This window comes from Dermacentor andersoni, chromosome 9, assembly GCF_023375885.2.
Source record: "Dermacentor andersoni chromosome 9, qqDerAnde1_hic_scaffold, whole genome shotgun sequence".
NCBI lineage: Eukaryota > Metazoa > Arthropoda > Arachnida > Ixodida > Ixodidae > Dermacentor > Dermacentor andersoni.
Window position 1 is genome coordinate 80,836,852 of NC_092822.1, and position 20,474 is coordinate 80,857,325.

At 48.6% G+C, this 20,474-nt stretch overlaps 1 protein-coding gene across 1 annotated transcript in view; it reads left to right on the plus strand.

Moving 5' to 3' along the window:
• The window catches only part of Rab23 (RAS oncogene family member Rab23), a 96,293-nt gene extending 76,108 nt beyond the window's left edge, over nt 1-20,185 (plus strand). Inside the window, exons 4-6 of the mRNA XM_050176186.2 lie at nt 2,691-2,773; nt 5,729-5,815; nt 17,139-20,185. Of these exons, the coding sequence (XP_050032143.1) occupies nt 2,691-2,773; nt 5,729-5,815; nt 17,139-17,275 (307 nt within the window). The 3' untranslated portion in view covers nt 17,276-20,185. The remainder of the gene's footprint in view (nt 1-2,690; nt 2,774-5,728; nt 5,816-17,138) is intronic.
• The last annotated feature ends 289 nt before the right edge of the window (nt 20,186-20,474 follow it).

The following is a 20,474-nucleotide window of genomic DNA, read 5'->3' on the forward strand; positions in this document are numbered from 1 at the left end:
GGTCTCATCTGTGCGGCTGCCAGGGCGAAGGACAAGCATGCAAGGGCGAGCAGAGCAGGTCGGTGGCGTCATGCGCGCCGTCTTCCCGCGCGCCTGGTATCGTAGGTCACGTGGTCTGGGTTTTAGAGGCCCGTGGCACATTGAAATGGTGACGCGAAGGGAAGGCACAAAAATTTCGTGTTGAGTTTAGTATGCGCGTTACCCGCTACCGGAGCTACCGGTCATTGAGTGAAAGCTGTTCACGTTTGTCGTTGGGAGCGTCACGCCACGCATGTTTGGTTTTTATTCTTCTTTATTTGTACATACCACATACAAAAGCTGCATATCGTAAACTTGCCAAATAACTGAAGAGAATGAGTTAGCAAATGCTTAGTGCCATTTGTACAGCCCATAAAATCGCAAAACTTGCTTCGCGTAACTGTCTGATGCTATTACTGTTCATGTTTCGCTTTTCGGGCGAAACTGCGACTCTTTCCTTCATCTATTCGCATGCAGCTAATTTCTGTCACCTGCACCGACAAATGCGGTAGCTAAACCGTAAGTGCCGCACAATGTATTCCGACAGAGAAACGCAGGAAATATGGCTAGAAAGTTTTCACGTAGGTAGAAAATATCTTTAATAGGGCACTAAGAAGGATATTAACGACTGTCAGCGTAAGAGTAGTTTTGGCAAGCCAGACGATACGCAGGAAAGAAGCATTTGGAGGACGCTAAGCTTCGCCTTTAAGAGTGGAACGCGACAGTATTCAAAGATCCCTGACTGCTTCTCACGCTTGCCGGCAACTGCAGCGTACTATCAGCGTCAAATGAAACTTGAACAGCGGAGCGCGTGGCCCAAGCATAAGTGAAGATATATTGCGCGCCGTCCAGTCATCATCATTGACAGGCGCGCACATCCGGTTTGGCCGCACTGCGCGATCCCCGTCTAGTGAAATAATTTCGCTTCTGTTCTGGTTCTTACATTTGTAAGGGAGAAAATAAAAGATAAAAATTAAGCTAAGATATTGCAGTTTACGGCGAGTCTTGTCGCACAGATCGCCGAAACCACAAGTGCTGTCGGCGCGAACAGCGGTGCGCGTGTTGCAGTTTGCACCGTCCTCGCAAGGTAAATTCGCCCGCGCGGCGCGGACGATGACGGTGCAAACTGCACCACGCGCACCGCTGTTTGCGCCGACAGCACTTGTGGTTTCGGCGATCTGTGCGACAAGACTCGCCATAAACTGCAATATTTTGGCTTCATTTTTTTTATTTTTTATTTTCTGCCTTTCAAATGTAAGAACCAGAACAGAAGCGAAATTATCTCACTAGAGGTGGATCACGCAGTGCGGCCAAACCGGATGCGCGCGCCTGTCACTGGTGAACACTGGACGGCGCGCACTATTTCTTCACTTATGCTTGGGGCGCGCGCTCCGCTGTTCAAGTTTCATTTGACGCTGATAGTACGTAATCGTAATGTTTACCGGAAAACGCTCGCGGTGAACGCTATGCACGAAGGCGGGCCGCGATGCGGCGGAGGCGAGCGCCATCTGGAAGTGTTTCAAGGAAGTGGGCGCGCCGCTACGTGGACTCCGAGATACCTAAGCGCCGGCGCGCGCAGATGGTGGACGCCGTCGGCCGTTTATGAATTGTAGAAACGCTGGAAAAGGGGTTTATTTGAGTTCTCGCGTAGCAGAATTATGTTTTCTCTTAGTTAAATTACAATCCGAGAGCTATCATGTGTGCAGGTTGTGTGAAATCCCTAGTTTACGATTTCTCTACGTATTTTGTTTGAGAAATTCAATTATTTCAGTAAATTCCTTGCGTCACATGGAGGGCCTGGGTATGCGTGGTTCTAAAATATCTTTTGCCAATGCGATGTCCGGCACCGACACTGGGTTTCTACGGCACGGGCTCCTTAACACTATCGCGTTAAAACAGGTGGTGATGCTGCACTGTAGTTGTGCCACCAGTTCACCACGACGCAACTGATTTTAGTAATGCCTACTCGGGTATAATTAACTGTTTAGCGTCAACGACGTAAAATGTTGACTACGAAAGAAGCAGATTCAAACTAGCTTCAATAACTATTCCAGTGCCAGAACAGCTCAAAATACTTCTGTGTAAGGGCGTTCGCTCATTGGCCAGATTTCGTACGCCTGAAGAGAGGAATTTTGGGCCAATTGGTGATGCATATTTTAGTGCGGAAGCGCGAAAGATGGGACAAGCGCTTGTCCTGTCTGTCGCTCCAAGAATTGTTCCGTCTTTCACACTTCACCGTACTCAAAAATTCGTGCGCCAGCTACTCGTTGTGATGTGATCGCTGCAGCGGTATATTGCGATCATCGGAGGCAGTTATGTATTGTGAATACGGGTGAGCTCCGAGGGTTGAATGCAGAGTTTCGTCCCTAAGTGATGTGGGTCTCTGGTCGGCCGCTTCCACTAATATGTCCAGCATCGGGAACGGCTGAAATATTCTCTTACGAACAAATATAGGTTAAGAGCTTTTCGAGAATATGAACCCTGATGTTGTCGTACGCAACAATGCGCGCGTGGCGTTAGACATATATGTAAAACAAGGCCGAATGCTAGCCTCTGCGTCAACCGTAGGTCAGTTTAGGTGTCGCTCTACTCGCGATTGACGAGATTTTCGTGGATCCCGACTAAGCTCGTCCAGAAGAGTTTTCTGATGATGCGCCCGTTCTTTTGAGCAGGGAGGAGTCAGAGGAGCTTGCCAGGAGAATGCAGCTCCGGCTCTACCGCACCTCGGTGAAGGAAGACTTCAACGTCAACGAAGGTGAGTTATCGCGGTCTTCTACAACATGCATAAGAACGTATGTGCATCATACAGCCACTACACGTAGGCTCAACTGTTTAGCGCATTTGCAGACAGGCGAATGAAAGGGCAGCATTGCGTGTGCAGCTGCAACGTGGCCATCGACGTAGGCGACCAATTGACAGAGACAAAAATAAAATAAAAAAGAGACAAAGGACTCTTTTAATGTATTCTCAGTTTTTCTGAGTCAGCGAGGGCCTTGAGACTGATGCCGGTTTTACATTGATGTGGCGCTTTGCTTTAAGCCTTCACCACGAGGCAATGTTTCAAAGGAGTGTTCGAACAGTTCCTTTCATTTTTAAATTCTTGGCTCAAGTTATGTGGGACAGCCTGTGTATGTATAGCGGTCCCGTAACGCGATGCTTTTACTGCCCCGTTATATGATCTATGTTGGGGAGGGTAAAGGAAGGTGTGCGGGCACAACTAAATTGAGTAGCTGCCATTTCAACTATGACGTCACACCGAAAGCCGGCATCTTGAATTTGGGAAACCGAAACTATGACGTTATTTTGTCCCATGACGTCATAATCACGTGGTTTCCACCTACATCCGCCATATTGGACCGTCACGACATCATTGACACCCAAATTTGGCCGCCATCTTCGATTTCATATTCCGAAACTATGCCACTATTTTTGATTACACGTCATAATCACGTGGTTGTGCTTCTTACCGCCATATTAGATTATGACGTCATCATTATTACACGAATTTGGCCGCCATCTTGCATTTGAGATTCCTAAACTATGACGCACTCTGATTATGACGTCATAATCACGTGAATTCACTTTTACCCGCCACATAGGATTACGACGTCATCATTGGCACCAAAATTTGGCCGCCATCTTGGATTATGTCACAGTCACGTGACGTCACCAATTGGGTTGCCATTGGTTTACTACGCCATCTTGGATTTATCGGTGACGTCATCAGTTGGCGACCATCTTGGATATATCGATGACGTTACCAATCAATCGCGAATTGGGTTGCTTTATCGATTTACTGTGGGGGCCGCCGTCTTGAAAACCTCGGACTGAAAATTTCACGCCGAAGGGAGGTTTCACCCCAATAAATCAAGAAACGTGATGAGTAAGAGCTAATGCCCTTAAGAATATACTCTGTTCCCGCGAGGATTGAACCCGGGCCCGCTGCGTGGGCTCGGGTTCACGCAGCAGAAGAATGCCCTATAAACGCGTCCTAGCGCGAGAAGACACGCCGTGTGACATGCGCGTCGCGTAGCGTCGATACCTGCACATTTTGCAGTGCAGTTGTATTTTATTACACCAGGTAGAACGCCATGTAGCAGATGCACAGGTAGCGGTGCAATGCGTTTAAAGATGGTTTGAAGAAAAAAATAAAAGTTTAAGGAGGTGTAAGCGAGAATGCATGGTAGAAAAAAAAAAATATATTCTCTACCTGATTAAATCAAGCTGGCTAGGTGACTATGTCACCACCGGGTTTCAAAGGGGGTGCCAATAAATCATCACCATCATTAGCATCGTATCGTGCCACTTGCGCTGCGATGTGAGATGCGCGCCGCGCAGCGTCTATACGTGCGCCCTTTGCGTTGCAGTTGCGCCAGGTGCCACGCCGTGTAGCAGTTGCATAGGTACCGGCACAGGGTAAATAGAGAAGTCTTGAGGAAGAAAAAGAAGATTATGGGGATGTATAAATATTGATGCAGTGAAAAGCATGTATGGCATACCTGATTAATTCAAGCAGGCTAGCTGACTGCTTGTGACCCCGTTTCGAAGGAGATGCCAATAAACAATCATTACCATAATCATCATCAACAGCAACGTCCCGTACCCCGGGTCAAGGGATGTGACATGTGCTCCACGTAGTCCGGACACCTGTGCTTACTCTTCGGTACACTTCATGGCGTCTCCTCGCAAGGCACGAACCGCTGCTGATGAAGCTGCGCGCGCGCATGCAACCAGACAATGTCGGGCTCAGCAGACTGCTGCGCAGAGAGCAGGACAAGCCGCACCTCAAGCCGCAGCTCGCCGTCGACGCCGGGTGGACAGATCAGATCGTTCTCGTGAAAACGACGCGAAGAGACTTCGCCGCGAATACCTTCTAGTGCATGGTGCCGAAAATGAAGTTCCCATGGAGCCGCTGTTCCAGCTTACACTGTGACTGTACTGCGTGTGCCGCGCAGGCCTGCGACTTTCTTTGCGCCGAGAGAACAACCTTACCCGGCCCTCTAGTTTTTTTCTGCTCAACCAATAGCACCCGAAGTTTCTGTTTGGGAAGCTAAACGAGTTTGTCGCTGCGAATATAAGGGAGCTAAAGTACGGTTGATAGACTTTTGTTCCTTGTGGTATGCGCTCGTTTTCTTTCTTTCTTGCCTTTGTGAGCGGAAAACATGTACTCACAAGACTGGCCGTGTGCTTATATTCGGACTATGTGCGTCGTGGCGTTGACATGCTTTACGACATCTTTTGCTGTGCTTGCATGTGTCGCGCAGAAGACAAAGTGTTTGCGTGTCTTCTGTTATCAGCCCGTCTTAGTACCAGTTTAAGCAGTGGTGCACTGTAAGCCGATTACAATGCGCGACGCGATGCCACTGTGTAACCAAAGGTGTCGTCGCGGTGTAGAATGGACGGAAGAAGGGTTTATTACGCATAACATTGTTTACACATTTTCACGGCGGTCGCTGAACTCGGGGAAGGAGACCGCGAGACCCGAGCGCCCGCTTTGGGCTCACGCCACTTGTCTATTTCATCGTCTTACTCTAACGTTTAACGAACATAACGTTGGTACTGCGAGCGGTGTTTCTAGCGCAAGGTTGTACGTATATCTTTTCGATGGCCCACCGCTTAACCTACTGTCGCTACTGTTGGAGTTTGTGCTTAGACTGTCACGGTGATGTAGTGTGCGTGTGTGTGAGACAGCGTTATCTCTCCTGCGCAGTGTTCCGGTACCTGGCCGAGCGGTACTTAGACCAGATGAACAACCCTGTAGACGACTACGTCCGCGGACCCCACTCCAAAGGACTGCGTGAGTATATCAATGTCAACCCAGAACGCTTCTGTGGAAGACGCGCAATTGTACAAGCGCAGATGTGTCCGTAAGAATTGCCGTGTAACGCGAGATTCTTTTTTGTTCTAAATCACTCACGTTTCAGGTCACGCGGTTTCTTTTCTGAGCCGAGCCTCCCCTTCTACAGATGCCGGTTGACTCTCATTCGCTTGTCTGGTGCACTAAGCAGGTTGCAATGCGCGTGCTCCTGGCACTGCTTATTTGCGTATTTCGAACGTGACTGCCTTTCCAACTGAACGCATTCAAACTTAACACCGGCCGTTTTGCTTTGAGAAGTCGAACAGCCTGGCGTCTAAGGTCGTCTTGTGCATCTTTAGACGCCAATGGCGGAGAGGTGATTGATTTGGCACAGCTGAACGACAGGGCTATGGCAGTTAGGACGGTCTCACAACGAAGCCACTTGCGACGTTTAGTTCCTGCTTTGTTGAAGGGTCGCCTTTCAGTTTTGGTCTTCGGTGCACCTCGTCGATTGACGCTTAATCTGCAACAGATTGGACAAGGTACGTAGCATTATGTCTGTATGTGTGCTTACGTAACGTGGGAGAAAGAAATGTCGATCCCTTCGCGAAGCCCCCAATGCTGGGATGCTAGTAGTGCCGGCAGACGGACCACTGTCGTGACAAATTAACGAAAAGCCCATGACATCCACGCGCAATGGAAAATATTTGTGGTGCTAAAAACGTTGCGGCACTCTTAAGTTAGTGTTTTAAACAGATGCATACGTTCTAATAAATGACGGTGAATAGTTTGTAGCCTTGCGCTGGCAGTTTAGTGAACGCCGTCGTTTTCTTTTGTGGGACTCAATGAATAACTCTATGCGTTTTTACACACTTTAAGATTAGGTTCAGCACACGAAAAAATGAAGGAACGAAGGTTGCCTTGTTTTTGTAGACGGAATGGAAGAAGAGGTCGATAACCTTGGCGACCAAGTACAGTGTGATGGGAAGTGTAAAGCAACAACCTAGGGTCATCAAAAAGAAAATGAGAGACAAGGAGGCGGCAGATTGGATGCGAAGGATTGAAACAAGAAAGTCCACGGAGATTTCCACATACGGCGAGGAAGAAATCGGCAGAAAAAAATTTTTCGATAGTAAAAGGGGGCAGTGCCTCGCCATTTGAGGCTCGACCTGTCTGCCTGAAGAAAAAGACGTACCGGACGAAATATTCGCAGCAGGATGAGGCATATGCGTCTGCTGCAGCAAGAATCCGGAGATGACTCAGCATATTGTAACTTGGTTGTCTCGAAAGAGCGTGTTCGGAGGGCAAATGCTACGAGAACATTCCGTCTTGTAAATTTTTAACGGATAGACATGCGTTTGTTTCGATTTCAGCACCTGTTTAACGGTGCTCAAATGCATGACAAATCACGCACGACGTGCGCTGTTCTGCGGGCAGAGCTGTAATCCTGTCAAAGATGGTTACATTCATGTTAAGGTTTAGTACACTTTTCTAGGGGAACTTAGTTGTGGTGTGACGCATAGCAAATCAATGAGGCAGACTAGTCACGCTAATAACTGCGAATTATTGGTGGTTCGGTGGAAAAAGACGATGAAGCCACTGCCTGCCTGCCTCGGTAGCGCTGCCTGCATTTATGGTCAGTTTCTGGTCATCTTAGTGGTCGGAACTGTTCGGGACGTCGGATGACTCGAAAAGGTACATTCCGTATCGGAGACCGACGGAACCTGCGCCACCAGGCGCCTCAAAAGGTGTTAGAAGGACCCAAGCTGGAACCGACGAGCACTCCGCCATGACCGCCCAAGGGGGTGACACCGGGAAAAAACGGCAGCTGGTTCGTACAAGCCTGCCTGACTGCAAGCGAGAAGACACTGGGGAATCTGAGGAGGAGTCAACAATCATCGGGGACTACAAGTGGCGAACCTTTCAGACCTAGATATGGACGAGGGTGGCTTGCGAATTGTGAGCTATCGCAAAGACAGAATGGTGGGCATTCCACTGCTAATCACTCCAGCATCCGAAAGAGCTGATTTAAGACAGGTGAGCACTATTGTCCTATACTCCGAGATTGAAACGATTCTCGGTGGAGCCTCAGTCGGGAGCCATTTCACAGCACAGGGAGCATCACTCTTCGATGTAGAGACAGAAGGACAAGCTAACGTCCTTCTGAGACCAAGAATATCGGCGGTATAGCCATATCTGCTCCGTGTCTGACACAGTTAAATACAAAACACGTGCATTGTTAGAGGAGTCCCAGAATGCATACTCGGATAAAGAGCTGTTCAATTACCTCAGACCTGAAGGAGTGTTCCATTCAAGAAGAATCATCCGTGGGGTCCAAACCTCGTCATCTGAGTGGGAGTCAAGGCGCACTGACTCTGTGGTTCTCACACTTACTCCAAACTCTGAATGCCCAGAGAAGGTTACCTAACCTTGTTTTTTTACCAGACACGAGCATGTCGACTACGTGGAGGCACCGCCTCGCTGTTTTACGTACCAGCGCATGTAGCTAAGTGCTGTCGTGAAGAACATAGATGGAAGCGCAGTGGGGGACTTCATGACGTTAAAACGTGTGCAAGTAAAGGAAATTTTGTGTCTGTTAACTGCGGCGGCGACCAACCAGCCAGTTACGGCCGATGTCTTGCACAGAAAGCCGGTTGGCCAAGGAATAAGATGTTTTTCTTGGGTCCGAAGGATGCAAGCGCACCATCGAACACGAAGACGTCCAGTGCGCCACAACTAAGTGGCTTGGAAACAGAGTACGCATGTAATTTGTTGCGTTTGAAACCGAAAAAAGAAGTTATTGAGCCGACGCAAACGGTCAACGGCGCTTTTCAAAAAGAGTCCCAAGAACACACCTACACAGCCGCACGCAGTGAATAGACAAGTACCACTTGGGAAGCAGGCAGCAGGAAAACTGCCAGCATGTGATACGCGCTTTGTTCACGACACTACACTTACACGTCGCGAAGATGCCTGAGAGTTCAACAAAGGATATGCTGGAAGTAGTGCTGGCTTTTCAGTCTGTAATGCTCTGCTCCATTGTGTCGGAACGGAACGAAAACGTAATCGAAACGGTATTTATTATTTCGTATCGGAGTGAGACCGAAATATTTTTGATCAGTTTTCGGTTCAAGGAAAATGTTGGCAATACGATACAACCGATGTCAGGCAACGTCAGCATAAGCGCGCATCTCAGACAAGGATAGTGCGAGCGATAGCCTGTCGAGCGCTCCACTAATCTTAGCCTGCCGCTCGATGCACTGGGAGATCGGCATCGTAGCAAAACCGAGGGCTTGCGCTCTGAAGAGCTTATTGTTTCGTTTTCTACGGGCACAGCGCTTTGTTACCCAAATTTTATCGTTCGTTCATGTTAGTGTAGGATCGTTTGTCGGAACAGCAGTCTCGCATTTGACGAGTACACTCGATGGCGGGCTGCTTCTGAAATCATGCTCAGTGCCTAAGGCACTGAGCATGATCTCAGAATTTATAGTTCACTTATTGAGAAAAATAAATACTGTTTTACCGTTGCTTTGCTTTGAAAGATTTTGCAAGTGAACCAAAACCTTTATGAACCGTTACGAACCTTTTCTTTTCGTTCCGTACCAGAACCGGGATGGAACTTCTTTCAGTGGAATGAAACCAAAACGAGAAAAAAATTTTTCGTTCCGACACTCTACATATGCTTAGTAGCATGATGACAATTTCTCGGCCACTCGGTCCTCTCCATCGTTCAGAAGTGCAGTGGAACTGTGCCGGTAACCTACAGCGTCCTTGTGAAACTTAACCTCTTCCTTGCAAGACCTCTATACCAATTCTAGCCCTCTTGAAGGCTGGTCTCTCGTATCGAAGGACGATCTTGTGGTACATCAGACATGACAATCCGAACATACCGTCATTTGCAAATGGAAGTGCCATGATATACATCAGGCGAGAAATACCTCACGTCGCCTTATCAGTGCAAGACCTTTGTTCTACCTCCTTGGAAGTCGCCGCTGTGCAAGTGTGTATGGGAAACCGAAAACTCAATGTGATATCAGTGTACATAAGTCCACGAAGGAAGGTCTCTACGGAAGCGTTTATAAAGGACCTTTGCATTCGTTTCCCCCCCTGCTAAAATAACCTATGGCGATTTTAATGCACATCATTCGCTCTGGGGAATTACGTTGTAGATTTTTCGAGGCAAGGGACTTGCAGCAGCCACGGATGCTGCTGACTTAGGTGCGGTGCACGGTGCCAACCCACTTTCTTCAGGCCATCAGATTCATCCAGTGCAATAGACCTCATGTTGCATTCTGCAGACCTTTGGTATCATCAACAACGGCCCCAGACAAGATGGGCAGTGACCATATCCCGATCTTCACCAACATTGCCGGATTTCAGACTGCTGGTCGACAATTACGTGCTGTGACACGCTGGGACACATATAGAGAAGCATCGGATGAATCCCCTGGCGAGCTGTTCGCAGATATGTTGCGGAGCAAGAGAGCGGCTACTTCAGTGTTGAAACTGCCAAGCCATCTCCCTACTCCTGACCTGAAACTAAAGAACCTCTGTGCAGCGCTTAGGAGAGCGGAGCGGAAACTAACGACGAAAAAGGAAATGCCTCTACGAAAACGGAATATAACAGGATAAACTCTGGCATCTGTTGTAACGCAAGAAACATTAAGGCGAGTTCATGGGCTGCTTTCTGTGAGAGATAATAGGCGTATACTGCCATGACAGGTACATGGGGAGTAATCAATGGCCTTTCCGGAAAGATTCGCCCGCGCAGGCCGTTCGAAGCACTTGTTTTAAAGCGAGGAAAATATTTACAAGCCCTTGCAGAAGATTTTGCAGATGTATCCACATCTGGTAGATCAGCAGGAGTGGGGAACCCTCTATGATCTCAATCATTCCATACGATGGGTATGCCATTCTCTTTTCGTGAGTCGGATTTGGCTCTTAGCACATTAAGAAGACGCTGTGCTTTGGGTCCTGATTTTATCAGCAATTATATGCTGACAAACCCGCCATACGAACCAAGATGCGCCCTTCTGGAGATATTTAATCACACCTGGGGTACAGGAGTACAGGGTACAGCATGGGTGGTGCCAGCGCTGAAGTCTGGAAAGGATCGGCCAGTATCACTGACATCATGTGTATCAAAGTTGATGGAAAGACTAATTTGTACGAAGTTAACTTGGTATCTTGAGCAAGGAAGTAGACTGCCATCGTGCATGACCATGTTTCGTTCACGTTTGAGTGTCCAGGACAGTGTCTTGGACTTATTAAGCCGCATTGAGCATCATCGCGTCCACGACCTTTCGACACTCACCATCTTCATGGACGTTGCCGAAGCATGCGACTGTGTGCTTCATACAAGCATCATCAACAGACTCCAAGCCATGGGCGTCCCTGGAAGTGCTCTTGGATTGGTACATGAATTTCTCAGAGATCGATGTGTCCGGGTTAAGCTCGGGAATATAATGAGCGAAAAGCGACACATTTCCCTCGGCGTCCCAAAAAGAAGTCTGCTATCTCCCTTGATTTTTAACGTTGCCATGGCCAGCCTTCCAGACGCGATGAAAGTAGGTTGGAGAGCAATAAATGTGTCCATCTATGCAGATGACATCTGCATTTGGATCCCAGGGTACCAACACAAACGGTTGGCTCATGTAGTCCAAGGTGCAACCTCCATCACCAAACGCCCCTCATCAACGATTAGCCTACCTCTATCAGCGAAAAAATCTGCCTTCGTGCTTTTCCTGGTAGTGAGGCTGAAGTCAACGCGCCTGATGCTCAATTCCGAGAGGACACCCAGTTCGTCATGCAACTAGTCTTAGTTTCCTGGGCGTCACTGTCTACAGCAAGCTACGTTGGCGACGCGCTGTTGAAAGTGCTGTGGCTGCCTCAGTGCAAAGAGCCAACGTACCTCATCGCACGGCAAGTGTACGGGGGGAAACAATACTATATGTCCATGCTTAAACCGAATGCTGCACTGACAACCAGCCACATTCTCTATGAGTTGCCGCTGATATCACTATCACTCAGTCAATTCGAACGCTTGCAGAAAGTACATGGAAAAGGACTTCGCTTGGTGATGGGAGTTATCCGGGTGGCTTCAAACAAGAAGCTTACTAACGAAGCAGAGTCTCGTCCGCTCCGCCTTTTGGCATCTTAGGCCTTGATGACGCAGCTGTTACGGTTGGGCGAGTCCCTTGCATTCATGGCGCTTCTCTGGCAGCTAAAAGCAAACACTCGCTCCCATTTTCATGCGACGCGAAATACCTTCAGATATTTAGGACTGGAATGGCCTAAACGGAGCCGTCTCGACCCGCCATGGTACTTTTCGGACGTTATAGCTGCAGCCTCAGCGTACCCCAGCTACCGGTAAAATGCACCGTTACAACTGCCGAAGCAAAGTTTCTTGTACTGGAGCACTTGAACACACTTGAAGCCACCTACCAAGTGTACACAGACGGGTCGGTGTGTGGACAAACAGAACGCTACACAGCGGCATTCTGCATACCTTCTCTTAGTGTGGCATGGTCTGGCCACCTGGATCGCGTAGTTTCGTATACAACAGTAGAAAGCGCGGCAATTACCGTGGCTTTGCGAAAACCACGGGCCTGTTCTGCATGGGATGTTGTGGTGCTTACGGACTCGGGGCCAGCGTTACAACGATTACATCGTGGCCTACCTCGAGAGAAGTTTACAAGGAAATCTCTGGCACGGATGAGAGACCTAATGAGCGTGGAATTTAACGTAAAATTACAATGGATCCCACCCTACGTAGGAATTGAAGGAAACGAACAGCTAGTGCTCTTACACGCCTATCGCTGACATGTGTCCCAAAAATCAGACCGCCAAACATTTTTCAGAACTGAAAGGATGCAATCCACAAGACTCCACATCAAGCCTGTGTGATGCATGGAGTTATTCGCATGGAAGCGACGCTGTTGTACCGCATCAGAACCGACTCCGCATACACCCCGGCTTAGTTATTCAAGAGTGGACTTGGCGCTTTCCCGCTCTGTGCCTTCTGTGGTGATGTCGGCGACATTGAGCATTTGACTATGCCCGCCGTTCGGTACAGAAAGAAAAGTGATGGTGGACAGCCTGCAAAAGAGTGGTCTTACGCACAGGACCTTTGAAGAGCGCGATGAATTACCGTAATGCGCAACCTTGACTGCGCGTGCGCAGACAGTTCCGCGCAGGCACGCTACGCTCCTCGGAGAAATCAAATTTAAGATGATTGTACATTTGGCGATTTGGTACCAATCCACGTTTTTTACAGAACCACTTCTAAACACGGACAAGCGAAACGCGGACGTTCGTCTGTCCATGCTTAGAAGTGGTACTGTAAAAAGATGGCGCCCAGGAGATAGCGCGGCTCGCTGAGCTAAGGCACCATATTCTGATCCAGCAGCTACGGTAAACATAGCAGAAAAACAATCTGAACGCTACAGCAGTTATCGAAACAGACCAGTCTGTATTAACATTTTCATCATCGAGCATGGACGCTGTGTTCGCTCTCTACTTATTTTCCCTTTCCGCCTTACTTCCAGTGTGAAGTGTCAAAGCGGACGCTCGTCCGGTCGACCTCCCCAACTTTCATCATTTTAAAACAAAGCATTTGCCGGCCGCGGCAGCCGCATTTCAATGGAGGCGAAATGCGAAAACACCCGTGTACTTAGATCTGAGTGCACGTTAAAGAACCCCAGATGGTCGAAATTATTGCAGAGCCCCCCTATACGGCGTACGTCATAATCAAGTTGTGGTTTTGGCACGTAAAACCCCATAATTTAAAGCCAAGCATTCATTGCTTCCTCCAAGAGTCTTGGCGCTTCTCGTACCTTCCTCGCAGGGTGTGTTTGTGGATATGTATAGACAACTTGAGCCACCGGGTTTGTTCCTGGATAGTCGACTCACTGCTGACAGACAGGCAACTTGGGTCAGTGGGTGTGTCCATTGTTGGCCAATCCCCTGCAATGTGTGTGGGTGAGGGGTGAGGGGCGTTAAACGTTTGAGACATGTGTCGTACGTCTCTGTGGATATGCAACTCGTCAATATCTCTTCTCACGACAAGCATCATACATTGCCTTCGTCCTTGCGACGCGGACACAGAGAGAGAGAGCAAATGATAAATGAAAGGTGGGGAGGTTAACCAGGACTGAGCCCGGTTGGCTACCCTACACTGGGGAAAGGGAAATGGGGACGGAAAGATTAAAGAAAGAAGAGAAAGTCCACCGGGGATATCGTTCAGTCACTCAGTCCGGATCACAGACGCTGACTCAATCCTGTATCTTTCAAATATCGCAGCAGCGCTTTTGTGGCCTTTTGTAGCTGCGATATGCGAGGCTATGGTCCCAAGATCTTGTTCAAGGTGAAAGGTTTTCTATCTAACTGGTTGAGAGCTGTGCAGAGTTCTTGTCTTTCATGTTCAAATGATGGGCAGTAGCACAGTAGATGGTCTATAGTTTCTTCGACACCGCAGGCATTGCACTCGGCGCTATCAGCCATTCCAATTAAAAACGTATATGCATTCGTGAATGCGACGCCCAAGCGTAAGCGGCACAGCATTGTTTCCTCATTACGCGGAAGCCCTGGTAACAGCCGCAGTTGCATAGATGGATCGAGGGAATGCAATCGATGTTGAGTGAAATCAGGTGTGTGCCACTTCTCCAATGTCATACGGTGCGCTAGCTTGCCTAAGTGTTGGGCTGCGTCAGTCCGCGATAAAGGTATAGAAACAAGGGTTGCTCCTTAATGTGCTTTCTTAGCAGCTTCGTCAGCGACGTGGTTGCCGGAGATACCGCAATGGCCAGGCAGCCACTGAAACACGATGTCGTGCCCTTTCGCAATCATGTGATGGTGCATTTCTCGTATCTCCGATACGAGTTGTTCACAGGACCCGCGACGAAGAGATGACAGAAGATATTGTAAGGCCGCCTTTGAATCACAGAATATTGCCCACCGATTAGCCAGTTGGTTGTTAATATAATCTACGGCACCTCGGAGGGCAACAAGCTCCGAACCGGTCGATGTTGTCAAGTGAGAAATGGAATCGCCACAGGCTACGAGGCCGGTGTCATCCGCTACGGCCGCTACCTCGCTAGCACAGGCAAGCTTCGCGTCATCTAGGTTGCAAGGCTGCTTTAAATTTGCGTTTTTTAATCTCTCTCTCTATTTTTGCGTCCGCGTGTGTGCGTCTGTGCTCAAAACTACCCCCTCGCGTTAAGCTCATGGTCGCATCATAGTCGAGTAGGTGCAGAGTGTTGTTACACACGCGTCGGTACTTAAAAGCGCATCAAAGAAAAAATATTAAGCCGAGCTAGATAGGAAAATTATTTGCCTAGAAGTTTATCATCTTTTCTGTGTGCCAATATGTGACGTTGTTGCGTAGAAAAATTGGGAATACGCTACAAACACCACGAACAAGCAGCCCATCTGGCCCCGAACTTCCGGGAGCACATCAAGGTAGCCCCTATCCCCAGAAGCATGCACCCGGAACATCATGCCGGTCGTCTCCAAGCTCTCGCAAAGACTCTACAGACAAAATATGGCAGTCTCCCCACCACACTATACACAGACGCCGCGCAGTACCCCCCCCCCAAAAAAAAAAACAAAAAAAAAACCAAGAAAATTGGGTGTTTTACGTGCCAAAACCACTTTATGATTATGAGGCACGCCGTAGTGGAGGACTCCGGAAATTTCGACCACCTGGGGTTATTTAACGTGCACCTAAATCTAAGTACACGGGTGTTTTCGCATTTCGCCCCCATCGAAATGCGGCCGCCGTGGCCGGGATTTGATCCCGCGACCTCGTGCTCGGCAGCCAAACACCATAGCCACTGAGCAACCACGGCGGGTTACCCCCCCCCCCCCCCCAAAAAAAAAAAATAATAAAAAAAGAAGAAGCCATGACGGTCATCGTTGTCTAACGTAACCTTCAAGAGGTGGTCTCGATGACCGTCCGCACTGCCAGCGCCCTCGTAGCGAAGGAGACTGCCATCACCTTGGCCATCAGCTCTAGTCTGACCAACGAGTACGTCACAATTATTACTGACTCCCAGGCAGCTTGCCGTTGCTATGCGAGAGGCGGAATATCTTCAGTCGCCCACCGACTCCTCAAACAAGACTCCCAATTCCTGGACGTTGTAATAGTGTGGACTCCAGGACACGAGTCCCTCCGTAGAAATCAGTGTGCGCACGCTGTAGCCCGAGCTCATGCCTCCTGGGCGCCACGAGAGAGGGATACGGCTGCATCTATGGAGCCCGTACCTTTATAATAAAACGCCATACTGCAACACCACAGATTGAAGAGACGAAATTACCCACCTCCACACAAGACCCTCTCACGTGAAGAAGCCATAACATGGCGACAATTACAAACCAATACATACCCCCATTTAAGCAGACTACACGCAATACACCCTACACCATACTCACACAAATGTCCCCTTTGTACTGACCACCCCTCCCTATATCACACCACATGGGCGTCCCCAACGTGAAGGCAGCTCCGCAAATACCCAACCCCACACCCGAGCAGTGGGAGGCCGTGCTGACTAGTTCGGACCCTCGTAACCAGCAGCAACTGGTGCGGTGGGCCCGAGATACAGCAATAGCCGCAAGAGCCCTGGACTAAGCGCGCCTCCCGCACAATCAGAAAGACACCTTTTCTTTAAATAAATGTTTTTCCTCCTCCTCCTCCTCCTCCTACATGCCGTGAACAGGCTTTCTCACACAGCTAACTTGCCCTACCCAAGATGGCCGCGTCCCAGCTATTATCGCTGTTAAGCCTGGGAGACGCGCGTTTTCAAAGCTTAGATGGTGCGAGGTAGGGTAGGCAGCAGGTATGGTGTCAACAGCTCGCATGTTGACACCTTATAATTATGATTCTGACCCGAAGTCGACCGTTGTGTTTAGGTCAAACTAGGTGTGTGGGGAAGTCTGCTTACGCAATTTCGCATATCGCATATTGCCTCCGGAGGTGCCGCTTCTGCTCCTCAATTCGAATCGTCCGCATCCAAAACTGACGAGTTGACGCCATCCCCCCTTGATCCTCCTTTCTACCGCTCTCCATCAGCCAGCCAGTGCTGACGTCACGCGAGAGATGTCGTAGTTCAAAATAGGTGGTGCCACTCCTATTTTCCATTTTCGTCATTGTCTCGCTTAAGAATGCTCAGTTGTAGCGACAAATGACGTAGCCATTATTACAGATGCCTAATCTTTCAATATGGCTCGACTTAATGTTTTCATTCAGTCTCCCTTCAGGGGGAGTAGCAACTAGGATGGCGACATCTTCAATACCTTTCTTCTTTCTTTTGCGTTCTTGCAGACCCGATGACCAACAATCTCCGCAACGGCCACCTGCTGAAACCCTCGCAGGCTCACAGAGACGGCAACACCATCAGCCTCCACCGGAGGCTCAGGCCGTCCAGGAAGTCGCTGCGCCGCAGCTGCTCCTTACTCTGACACGAAGCTGTGGCCCATAACCACTCTTACCCAAATTTTAGCCGGAGCACGTCTACGTGCAGATGGGAACAGGCCCAGACTGTCCGTGAGGGTTCGATTTACTATGTCATCCGGGGCCATGTTTGCCAACGCTTCAGAGATGGCGAGGGCATGCGTCGCTGACGGAGGAAGCGCATCGAAGGCTTCTTGGTTGGCTGCTGGTGCACTGAGAGTTGGTTTCTTGTGAGCAGTTCTCGTGTAAAGGCCCTGGAAACCATCCCGGTAGTGGCAGGGTCCTCAACACACAAACACATGCATAGTCGTTGGTCCCCTTGGCCTCGACGTGGTGCTTTCCGGATTGCGGTCATCGCATTGAAAGCTCGCGTTTGAGTGTCGGTGTGAGACGGACTTGTGAAGGAAGTGAGCGCCCCCCCCCCTTTTTTTTTCTCGAAGGAAAGCATTTCTTAGAATTCGAACGCTGTACTTGGATCCAGCAATGCCGAGACACCGCATTGTAATGATGTCTCTGCAGGAGAGCACATATCGTTAGATTAAGTCTGCCTCTATGGCATCCCCTTTTCTTTAAGTCGACGCCTTTGGAACAGTTTACCGCTGTATGCTTTTTGGCGGGACAAGCGTCGAGTAAGGCTGGCAACATTATATAAACAGGAATGCCAGCACTTATCATTGTACAGTGGCATTTTTGGAGTCCTTACGTGGCGGAGTCCTTAACGCAACTTTCGTCGTCGCGTACGAAGAGAATGTACAAAGGCGCTTCCATTGGTGTCAATTTGAGTGGCGACATCGAATTGTAGTAACATCTAAGAGGTCATCAAGCAAAGTGCCTTAATAAACAATTTTCTGGCGATTACGACATTACGATTACGACATTTTCTCGCGAGTGCGGCAGCTTTCCCTATCGCTGGTTTGTCGGGTCAACAGCTTTAGGCATAAAAGCACAGGCGTTTATTCATGGAGACCTTTCCATCATAAGGGCAGTGAAGAGGAATGTAAGCAGCAGCAAAAACCAACCAACAACAACAACAACAACAAAAAAAGCATTCAGCTCTGTTTGCTGCACTATCCTGGAGTAACCCCTTTGTATAAACGAAGCAAAGGTCTTCTATATATTTTAAGCACCGCCGCTCTGACACCATGACTACAAATGTGTTAAAGGAGACAGTGTCTTTATTGTGGCTATCGATTTCCTAATTTTTGCTTTATGACAGTCGTTAAACTTTCATCATGAAATTAATTGACGTAGAAACATAAATATGAAGGCTGTCAGCAAACATCTTGTCTGCTTCATTAAGGCCGGAAAGAAGTGTCACATCGTATTCCTCCGTCCTTCTACAGCGTGCCTCGAATGTCGTGCCACAGTAACCTTGCGATAGACAGGGTAACAGTAAACGCGTGCGCCATTTGCATCTTGACGGGCAGCAGATCACATCGCAATGTTTGGTTTATCGTCATCCATGACGGAACAGGAATCTCCGCGCCAAAACTCTTCTGTGACATTTGGGCGGTGTGGCGTACGTCGAGCTCTCGATTTTAGTTTCTTCTCCAATTCTCCCACGTTGTGAGACAGTGTTGAATGCGTCAAATACCAGAGAAAGCACGCGAAATAATGTTGACAAAGTGTCCACAGCTTTGATCAAGAAGGGTCAGTTCGAACTCTCACCCAAGCGACAAGTAGCGGTTGGTGCAAGCGGATATTGCTGTTATTTAAAAAGTTTCACGAAACGGGCGCTGTTGGCGGAGGGTTTCAATTGCGCATGACAATCTATTTCCGCTGCTGTTTTCGTCGCTTCTGGATTGCACTGGCGTGTTGCTGAGGAGAGGCACCGTGCCACCAGAGCCTTACTCGGACGAGCCGGGCGGTTCCAGTCGTGCAAGAGGTGGCCGTCCTGTCCAAGGGGCGGTCATACTAGATGTTCGCGATGTTCCACTTGAACATTTTTTAGCAGTAGCGCGTGGTGCCACAAATTATGTGACCGCGTGCAACGCTAGACGCATCTTGTTTGTGGGCTGTAGGTCATTGGGGGCTTACAAGGGTAACCGAACAATGCAGCGTCAAAAAACCCACATTCAGAATTGATTGAGCAGGTGACAGAGAGTTTGCAAACGAACAGGGTGCTTTGGTTCGGTGTGACGAGCGACAATAGTGCGAGCTTTACGGCTGAAAAAATAACACGAGCGTGCCGTACTTACCGGCTGCTTTTTTTTTTTACTACGCGCCGCTTTGAATTATAATATCCCGCAGATATTTTTTTTTTTTTAAGAGTTGCCTTAGAGCTGTTGCTCCAGCTTGTTTTTCAGCAGTACTCTTAACACTGGGCCACTTGTCTTGACTGCGGTTATTGCGTCCAGAAACTCGTTCGAGCACGTCAGGTAGTGGGGGCAGCAAGATAACTGTTGCCTCCACAGAATGTGATGACAGGTCATTCGCGCATCCGTGACTTGACGCTTTGTGGATTGTCCTCTTTCAGCGACGTTTATTGCGTGAAAAACGTTGTTCGGACTGGAGAAACAGTCCGAAATGTTTCAGTACCTATTATTGCTGGAGAAACGCACATTTACTGTGCATTTTAATGAGTCCTCAGGTACTGGGATTCTCTTTTTAACAGCTAGGGCCGCCGTTTGTACAAGGTGAAGAGGAGTGTGTTAGTAGAGTACTTTGAGTGTTAAACGCGCCAGATGAGGAGATGCACACTGCCTAAAGTAGCGTTTCATAGTCCAGGTGAAGAGAGGTGTTCTCAAGTGTTACGCCATTTTTCCACGTTCGGAATGGTGAAAAAAAAAAAGTTTGGATGAACCGGTGAGTTCAACGAAATCCATGTTTTTTATCGCATGTGTTTGTGTTTTTAACCGCGTGTTCTGTTATCCCGGTCATTTGTAAGCGGTCAACAAATAAAAAGGCTATTAAATTGTCGTGCTCTGCTGTCGTGTTCTTTTCCAGCACGACATTGTGCTGCTTTGTACTCTACACCAAGAAATGAATTAAATATGATCATAGGAACGAAGGAAAGGCTGCGTGATATGACGTGGTCTAATTCCAGCGAAGTCTAGACACGATCCTTGGAAATCGGGATCCCTGACTGCTTAGCATTCTGTCAGTATTCGCAAAGGGCGCTAAAATCTCTAACACTGCTAGCACAGGATCGATGTTACGGTGATGGGTATATACGGTACAAGATAACTTTGTTATGGGGTAATAATA